Here is a 10,072-nt window from a genome sequence, read left to right as displayed (position 1 = left end):
TGTCCAACTCTTGATTTTGGCCTCAGGTCATGATCTCAGGGTTATGGATTGAACCCCTCATTGGGCTCTCTCCCAAACCCCCATATGCTCTCTCTCTCTCTCTCTTAAATAAATAAATAAATAAATAAATAAATAAATAAATAAATCTTAAAAAAAAAATAGTGGCACCCATGTCCCTGATGTTACAGGCCAAAACCCTCAACATGAGCAGCTTTCTCTCTCTAGCCAGATGAAATTAAATTGTTCCAGTGAGATAAGTCTCCTCCTTACTTCTAAGTATTCAGAGTGTTTAGTCCATTAATAAATGCTTGATAAATATTTGTTGAAAATCAATGAACATTACGTTTTTAAAATCAAAAGATTAATTATAAATTTTGGGATTGATAGATCTTGAGAATTCATAAGCTGAGTTGGGTTTTCGGTAGGCATCAGGACAGCCCAGGCCATCCGTGAGCTGTTTGTGGTATGTGACTGTCCTATGCTCTCCTTACCTCCTTCCCTCTGCCCTTCCAGTCTGCTGTCCTTGAAATTCAGCACCAGCCCCCTCCCAGCTGTGCAGACCAGGCGCCCATTTATGTTAATGGGAGAAGGGAAAGGCTTCTCCTCCCATCCTCAGTACTGTCTTCTCCCACGCACTCTGCTCCTGTCTGGCCTCCTAACAGCCCACTTGTAGACAATTTCACAGTGCATTTCTGGAAACAATGCTGCCTCCTCTCAGGTCTTAACTACTAGAGTGATTCCAATGGTAGGAATTTCAAGCCAGGTAAAAGGAGCCGTGTCAGGCTGCCAGATGGTGGAGGAGATAGGTGTGGGTGAGCAGGCTTCAGACTAAAGCACGGGAGACGAGATCAGGTGCTGTAATCACATTCGAGAAAAGGAGTCAGGTGACCCTTGTATGTATTATAGAACCCTTGAACTTGGATTTAACCTGGGACAAGCCCTTTTCTTCTCATGCTTCTGCCTTCCTATCCGATGTTATGTCTTTTCCCCTGCTAAGTTATCACTCTTAATAATAAGAAATAACTCATTACTTTAGATCATCATTTTATCTAAGATGTCACAACCAGAATATTTTCCCCAGTTTTCCAGATGAGCAAACTCATTCCCAAGGTCACCTGCTGCTGCTAACAGGAAGATCTGGGATTTGAACTCAAGTCTTTCTGGCGCCAAAACTCTTGTTTTGCTCTCCTGCAGATGACCTGGGGGGACTTGCTCTAAACACTACATCTTTTAATGAAAAAAACCTAAATGCAGCAGGTCTCAGAGTCGGTGAAGGTGGAGCATTAGAATCCCGATCTCAAGCAGGCTCTCCAGAGGGAAGCTGGGGGAGGGGGCAGCAAGGTGGGGACTCAGTGGGATGTTTGTTTCCTCATCAGGTTTTGGTGATGATAGAAACTATTGCCAAAACCCATCTGGGAACAGTGTTTTAAATGTTCTCCCCCTAGCCCGCCCGCCCCACCCCCCCGCCACTCCCCAACACCAATTTTCTTTGCACACTCCAAGATGATAGACAGAAGAATTTAATACATTTAATGCTTTTCCTTCCGTTTACACTATCATAAATTACAAAGTAGTATTCACTTCACAAAATAAAACCATTTTCAGATAATTTTTTGACAGTATCAAGAAGTACATAAGCTACAGCAGACAAATCTGTACAGTTGGGAGGAACAGTAATAGGGACCCAGCAGAACCATTGTGACCCCCCACCCCACCCCGTGTGCCAACGGAGTCCAGCCGCGTAGCCCTTGGAACCGTCCAGGACAATTGCACTGCCCTCCTCCTTCCAGCTCACTCATCACACAGTAATTCTCTTCTGGTCACTCCAGAACAACACTAGCCAGTAAGCACATGGATCATCTCAGACAATCAGAGGAAAAGACATTGTAGTTGGATTTCAGAAAAAAAAATTTTTTTTAAGTTTACAGTTTTTGATGCTTTAAATATTTTACCTATGTTACAAAATATAGAGATCTTGCTGTGAAAAGCTCATGCTAAGGTAAATTTATAACCAAGAAGATGGAACTATCATGATCAAATGGTATTATGATCCATACAGAGCTACTTTTATCAAGGAGGAACAAATCTTTGTAAAAACCAAACTTATTCATTCTTACTTTTAATAGGCTTGTTTATAAAACAAAAACGGAAAAAAATCAGTAATTATTCTGCAGATTCACTTTTCATAAATACAGAAATGTGACAACAATACAACTTCCCATTAATTGGTTAACTCCGAGTGCTGGCCTGAAAAGGACATAGGGAAAGTGCTAACTTCTTACATGGCCCAGATTTAACCAGTGTTCCTGCATCACTTTATGTAAAATGACCACATTCTGCATGTTCTGGGATATACACACATGATATGGAAAGACTCCGACCAATGCCAAAACATACTTTGGGATTTCACAAAATTTTAATGGAAAGAAAATCTGTGGATTGCTATAAACATATACCGTACGCCTGCAAAATGCCAGTGCTTAACAGCAAAACCTATCAAAAGCAGGGACACAGGTGGCTGGTGAACTTTCATTGCAAAGCACTGATAAGGACAGAGGTATGTCAAGATAATACTGCATTCATGGTAAACTTTTTCAGGGATCACAGCAAGAAGCAGGACAAGGTACACAGGGTCATAATCAATGCACTGCATTGAGTTCTATTTGCTGAAATAAAGTATCATTCTTGCAGCTAAAATAAAAATACATTTTACAATATAAGTTTCATTTAACATTTAACATAGAATTGTCTTCTTTTTGTAAGTGGAAAATGTATAACTGTATCAAGTACCTCTATGAATTAAAGTCCCTTTTATTACTGATAAGACTGAAGCTTAAAGATCTACCTTGTTTTTTTAATAAGTTAAAGATTAATCACTCTTCCAGCAAAACAGACATACGTAGGAGGCACAGCAAAGACCCAAGACAGGGCCTTCGGTCACTCTCACCCCTGCTGTTCTCACATGGAGGAGGCGAGTGTCTATGAGACACAGTAGCCGACATGACAATCTGCTGTGGTCTAGGAAATTCTGGCACTTGTTTGAAAAACAAATCAAGTGTAAGAAGTGTTTTTATTCCTTTAGCCTTATCAACTAGATGGGGCTGGGGCCATTCGTCTCATTTCCCTGGTGGATTAAAACAAAACATCTTCATTTTCTATTAAAATCTGCACAATCAGCTTTTGGTACCGCATATCATGGAGGGTGGTGAGGGTGCTGTCCTCAGGGGACCTCATCAGTGTGGGCCCAAACACAATTCCCAGATTTTCAGCATTCATGAAATTGTCCTTTTCATTCATCGTCACCCTGCAAAACAGACACATACACAGAGACGTTACAGTGACTTGCGGACAAATTTATATACTGATTATGCACGTACGCTTCCAAGAATTTCTCTGGTTTGGGACATTTTAAAAGAAGATTGAGAATCAGAATTATAGAAAAGTATTTTTAAAAAGGTAATTTGGGGGGGGCGTCTGGATGGCTCAGTCAGTTAAGCATCCAACTCTCGATTTTGGTTCAGGTTATGATCTCAGGATCATGGGACTGAGCCCCACTTTGGGCTCAGCACTCAGAGTGGAGTCTGCTTGTCCCCTCCCTCACCCTCTGCCTCTCCCCCTGCTCATGCTCTCTCATGCTTTCTAAGTACATAAAGAAATAAATCTTTTTTTAAAAAGGTAGCTTTCTGATTTTTTTTCCTTTTTAGATTGTTGATATCGCCTTCAGCCAGTGGAAGTGAATTACTTAGTGAATCTGGTAGAGACACATCTTTAAAATTAGAAAATCAGTCCTTCTTACTAAATAAATGTGGAAATGTGATTAGGGGATATGGGTTGAAAGGGGCAGCAGATTCTTAGCTGGCCCATAGTGCATACAGATTGCAGCCTAGGCTTGTATGGAAGTCTTTTCTTCCCCGTAGCTGCTTCCTGCTGGTCTGTATGCTCCTAACAGGGGAGCTGATGGCAGATCTCCGGGCTGCTGGCAGGGCCAGTGTCAGAGGAGCAAGGTTACTGTAGGCTGGGGCTGCCATGAGCGTAGGAATAGCCAGACCACTATCATGGGACAGGGGAATGGCTGGAATGTGGCCAAACAGGAAAGCAGTTGGACATTATTTCTAGTTCCCACAGGATGAGGTCTGGAGCAGTAATTATTGTTGGAATTGAAAATCATCATTTCAACATCCAGATGAGAACAGCAAAGCCTTTAAGAATAAAAGTCAAACTCCAGAGTTGGCTTAGTACCTTCCTAGTGGGATAACATTACAGTCTCCTGGATTCTTGTTGGAAGGAATTGAGGTTTTTTGGATGTTCGTAGTAGAGCTAAAGACACCGGTTCTCCATAGAAGGGCAAAATATGATGAAAACATGTTAGGTTCTGCACGGAAGGCCATCCCTATGTTTCTGTTCTCTTGGAGGAATGAGGATTGGCCACTTAGTATTTTTAGGAAGGCCAGTTCAGCTTGCATTATTTTCATGTTGCAAAGCTAAGGAGGTAGGAAAGAGGAACATTCTTCACTGTCAAATTGCTCCCATCTCCCCATTAAGTCAGGCACCATGCCTGGCCAAACAAGATAGTTTGCAAACCCTCCATGATAAAAATACTAAATTATTGGCATTGAAGATTCAACTGGGACATATCTGCATTTTATCCTAATAATGATACTTTGCCTTCCAAACTATAACAATCAGAACTAATTTCTTTCTAAAGAAATAATTTATGGCTAACTAAAAGCCAGCCTGGCATGCATAGTCTATTACTTATCTGAAAATTGCTCATACTCTTAAATTCAATAGAGTAATCCAAATGGAACCTTCGGAGCTAAATGTTATTACATCTCTGATCACCATGAATCAAGCAACAATATTTATATGTTTTATAAGGTAAAAAACAAAAACTTTAATACCTACTGTTTATACGGTATTCCCAACTTGCTTCCTTTCACGTATTGAATGGATCTGTACATTCGTTGGTGCAGACAATTTTTGGTTCATTTTATCTAAGAATGGGCCACTGCTATGTGTCTTCCAAAAACACAGAGGAAGTGCACAGAAATGCCCCGATCCCTCCAACATCTCAAAGACCAACTCACTGACCTCATTATATATGTACAGTGAAGGAAAGAGATCCACAGTTGGGGTAAAAGAGTCAGGAACCAGAGAACCCAGTGTCCTGTAAATACCCAAACATCTCCATCTGTCTTACGTGCTGTCACACAGACAACCCAGTGCAGAGCCCTCTGTAGGCGTAGGCACCCTCGGAGATGGCTCACAGTGATCCCTGCCTCCTGTAGTTCATACTCTCGTGGGACCCCTTGCCCTAATGTATGGGCTGGACCTAGTGACCTACTTCTAACAGAATTCAGCAAAGGCAACTGGATGTCACTTCTGAGATCAGGTTACAGAAAGACTGTATCTTTTGCCTTGGGTGCTCTTGCTTGCTTGCTCTGAGGGAAGCCAGCCACCATTTTGTGAGCTGCCTATGGGGAGACCCACATGGCAGGGCAGGGAGCTGAAGGTGGCCCCCAGGAAACAGCAAGAAAGTGAGGCCTCCAGTCACACAGCCTCTGAGGAACTGAATCCAGCCAACCACCTCGTGAGTGAGCGTGGAAGCACACGCTCTCTAGTTGAGCCTCAGATGAGATTGCAGCCTGGCCGTCAGTTCAGCCATAGCCTCATTAGAGCCTTGAACCAGAGGCAGCCAGTTAAGCCACACCCGGGTTCCTGATCACAGAGACTGTGAGGTAATAAATGTTTATTGTTTTAAGCCTCCAATTTTGGAGGCAGTTTGTTACTTGGTGATAGGTCACCAACCCATCAAGAAAACCAAGGGGTCAGGATGGGAATGTGCTTGCGCAGAAGCCAGGCAGGCTCAGGAGCCTGGAACTAGAACGAGCAGAAAGAGGAAGAACAGAACGCAGAGTATAGGGCGTGCGTGGGAGGCAGATGCAGATACGGAGGCAGTGTAGACCAACGGTTAAGGCAGAGTGTGGGCTCTCGATCCCACGGCCTAGATTTCAGTCCTGGCTTCACTTTACCTTTTCACATCAGTTATTTTTCCTCCTTAAACATCAGCAATCTCATCTGTACCCCGAGGCCCCGAGCCATACCCGCCTCACAGAGACAAGCCGCGGAAAGTGTGTGGCACACCTCGGGCACGGACTCAGGGTTCTAGCAGTTACGAGTGGGGCTGGCCGAGCGACGGCAGCAGAGCTCACTTGAAAGGGGAGTCCCTCCGCCCCGGGGGCTGGGGAGGAGGGCCGTGCGGGGCAGACGGGGTGGACAGAGGCTGTCGGGGAGGGCCGCTTACTTCCTGAGGTGGATCATCAGGTAGCGCAGGGTCTCGTAGTGCGCCGGGGGCAGCAGCAGCAGCACGTCATGGACGGCTTCCAGCCGCTCGTCTGCGTTGGAGATTTCTGTGAAGAGCCCACGTAAGGAGTTAGTGCCGTGCCATCACGTTCAAGGTTTCAGAGCAGTAACAAGCACTTTCGTTTGTGCTGGTTACAGGTGGAAGGGAAGTCGAATAAGTTCATGCAATTTCACGTAACATTTCACGTAAGCTAATCAGTCCATTTGTGTTCTGACTTATTCCAGAAAGGGCTGGAGGTTGGGAAGCACACATGTATTGAACACCCAGTGGGTGGGTGACAGGAGGCTGGGCATGGTCCTTGCCCCCAGGAATCTGCAGTCCTGGGGATGTTTGCTGGTGGCACAAATGGCTTGGCTCATCTTCTGAACACTGGACTTGCTAGAAATCTCACTCTCAAGAGCTTTAATTTAAACTGGACCACACTTGGTAGCGTTCTCCTACAGCTGTCTGATAAGCCTTTTCTTGGAACTTCCATGACTGAATACACTCTATGACACAAGGCCGCTGGCCCGCGAGCCCACTGGCACAACTCGCATTAATGGCCCTGTTCACCAAAGTGTTGGCAAGGTTAACCCCACTGTGTAGTCCGGGTTAGACACTAGGCACGTTCGCAAAGGGAGGAAACATGCATGCTTCTGCTTTTTGGGCTCTGATAGGTATTGGCAGTCATTCAAAGAAAGTTCCCCTGCCATTCCTCCTGGGGCGGAGGGTACCTGGCTGCCAGAACCTTCTCCACCAAGGACTACCAGGACCCAGGAAAGAATGCTCTTACCAGGAAGTGGGGCCATAGTTCATCAGGAAAGTGCATCTTGTACAAATCCCCGCCTGCCCACATTTGTCCCCATCAGGCACCTTATTATTATACTTACCTTTAAAGATATTTTTCATAAGAAATTCCTCAAAGTGTGTTTGATTTCTATGTCATGCATTCCAGCAGCTACTCTCCCCTTCCTTACTATGTTCCCGGGCAAAGTGCAGCACCACTTCCCACTCCCTGCCCCCGATCTCCCACCCCAACATAGTCCTGCCTGCTGGCCGCAGTCAACCCAAGTGCCAAACACTAATGAGCAACCATGGGCTGAAGGAAGACCAACGAGGATGATGTTTGGTTCCTGGCCCTGGGAGCTCAGCTCTCGGACACTAGCCTTCCTGCTCTGTGAAATGGGATTATGATATTTGCCTCATCGGGTAGGTGGATATTCTTGAGAGGTCCTGGTCTCGTACTCGACACGGTATTATCAACTTTGAACAACATCAGTGGGCAAATCTTGGGGTCTAACTTTAATCCATTGGCAGTGAGAGTGTGCTTAATGGATGAAAGGAGCTATACAGTCCTCATTGAAGAACAGCTGATTGCTGACTACAGAAACATTTTTGCTTTCGACATACAGCAGAGTAGCCCCGACTGGGCCGGTTCCCAGCCGAGAAGGGACGAAGGGGACAGAAAACTGCCTGGCGCCCAGCTTCAGCTGAGTGGCGGTGGCTCAGCCGAGTGGCCGGTGGCTTCGTACTGGGTCAGCTCAGCTGGTGAACAAGGCCTGACTTTCTAGGAACTGTACCGCTGTACCCTCACTTGGCAAAGCGAGGGATCATGGAATAGTTTAAACGGTCTTGAGTTTTAATTCCCTTGAAGCTAAGAGCATTCTACTCCACAATTTGGTCCACATAAAAGGTTTGTTCTCAATACTTACTCGCTGCTTCGATAAATTTGGGATAGGTGTCATAGGTGATGACAGGAATGGGTAAGTCTCTGAAGTATAGTTTAAGGGCTCCAGTGATGATGTTTATGTCTGGGTACATGTTGGCAGATATATCCGCCTTTTCACCATCTGAAAAATAATCAGTGATCCAGTTCCTAATTAGGAATTAGGAATTTCTATTTCGCCAAGTTAAAGCATGCCCAGAAAGAAAAAAAAAAAAGATCCAGCAGTGACTGCCATGTGCCTGTACAAGTCCCAGCGACTACTCTCACTTGTGATAATACCGCTGTGCAGGAAGAAACCAAACGAAGTTTGGGGGGAGGGATTTTGGGTCTGAGGGTAAGCGCGGCCAAAAAGGTAGTGAAATCGACTTATTGTAGTTCTTTGGGCCCAGCGTGTGGTAATTTGCTAGACAGAAACTTAGCATAGTAATTCCTATTCTAGACACAAACATTCATAAGAGAATAACAGTTTCATCTGAAATAATAAAAAAAAAAATCAAGCTTTTATATAGCTGCACCAGCGTTCTTTGGATTTGGAGGTCACAACACATCATAATTGCTGAATGTCTTCAGTTTCTATCGTCTCTCACGGGCTCACTGACGTTTCTCTTATCTTGGTTCTTTCTCTTCTGTCTTTAGGACTTTAATCTGGGAAACTCTGATCTTCCCTCATGTATGGGTAATGTTATAGTCTAACCATGTTTGCAATCATTCTGAAGACATTTTTTGACTTTTTGTTTTACCGTTAGTAAAAATCAGTCCAATTTAACTGTCACAGACTATATATTTTTTGGATAAGAAAGTTTCAATCATATCGAGATGATTAGCATTTTCTTTTACATAGAGACTTGAAAGAAAGAACAAATGTCCCAGCAAATCTCGTTCTGAGGATAAAAAAAAGCTGGCGTACGAACAGTGCGTGCAGCAGATGGGTCATCCGCTCCCGTTATTTACATATTTAACAAGTATCTACTGACACCCCACCATGTGCCAGGCTCTGCTGGGCCCTGGTGAATCAAACAAGAAGAGCCATCCTCCCTTCCAGTCTCTCTAGGCAGACTGGGAGTCAGGCACACAACTCCACAGTTACGAGGAAATGGGAAGCTTGCTAGGCTGGAGACGTGAAAACATGCTTGGGGGGAGCGGACACAGGAAAGGACAACGGGACTCTTAGGTCAGCTTGGGGTGCTCAGGGAGGATTCATGGAAGAGGAAAGACTTGAGTGACACCTGATTAATAGGTAAGTGTTTGCCAGGCAGAGATGCGAACCTGTGCTAGCTGGACAGAACACTGTGAGCCAAGAACTTGTTTACGAAAACAGGTGAGGTGTATTTCAGTATAGCTGGGGCATAAAGTGCACAGGGCAGAGGAACTGACCATGAGCCTGAAAAGACAGGGTGGCCAGATCATCAGAGACCTTGTCTGCTGTTTGCAGAGTGAAGGTTCTACCTAGTAGGCTAGGGGCTCTATCCCTTGATGGGCTTGACTGCAATTATTTAGACTGTTCAACAGAAATATAGAATAGAAACACTAATTCGGAAAGATATGTGCACCCCCATGTTCACTGTAGCATTAGTCACAAAAGCCAAGACATGGAAGCAACCTAATTGTCCACTGATGGATGAATATAGAGAAGATGTGGTATATATATGATGGAATGTTATGCAGCCATAAGAAAGAGTGAAATCTTGTCATTTGTGGCAACATGGATGGATCTTGAGGAATTATGCTAAATGAAATAAGTCAGAGAAAGACAAATACCGTATGATCTCTTGTACTTATACACAGAATCGAAAAATAAAACAAAACAAAACCAAGCTCATAGACACAGAGAACAGGTTGGTGGTTGCAGGAGACAAGCAGTGAGGGGTGGGAAAAATGGGTGAACTGTTTTTTGTTTAAATAAATTGAATAAAAATAAAGAAATACAGATTCTGGGCTTACTTAGCCTTCTGAATGAGTCCCCAGGGTTGGCCCTGGTGATCTGTACTTTTAACGAACTCCTG

General features: G+C 44.4%; 1 protein-coding gene across 2 annotated transcripts in view; it reads right to left on the bottom strand.

The window, feature by feature from the left end:
- Positions 1 to 1,504: 1,504 nt before the first annotated feature.
- The window catches only part of CHN2 (chimerin 2), a 283,549-nt gene continuing 274,981 nt past the window's right edge, over positions 1,505 to 10,072 (bottom strand). For both annotated transcript variants that reach the window (XM_026508512.4, XM_026508522.4), the window contains 3 exons: positions 8,056 to 8,193; positions 6,305 to 6,410; positions 1,505 to 3,304 (listed from right to left, as the gene is read on the bottom strand). In XM_026508512.4, the coding sequence (XP_026364297.1) occupies positions 3,133 to 3,304; positions 6,305 to 6,410; positions 8,056 to 8,193 (416 nt within the window). In that variant the 3' untranslated portion in view covers positions 1,505 to 3,132. The remainder of the gene's footprint in view (positions 3,305 to 6,304; positions 6,411 to 8,055; positions 8,194 to 10,072) is intronic.

This window comes from Ursus arctos, unplaced genomic scaffold, assembly GCF_023065955.2.
Source record: "Ursus arctos isolate Adak ecotype North America unplaced genomic scaffold, UrsArc2.0 scaffold_3, whole genome shotgun sequence".
Classification (NCBI taxonomy): Eukaryota; Metazoa; Chordata; class Mammalia; order Carnivora; family Ursidae; genus Ursus; species Ursus arctos.
This window is presented reverse-complemented; position numbering and strand designations above follow the sequence as displayed.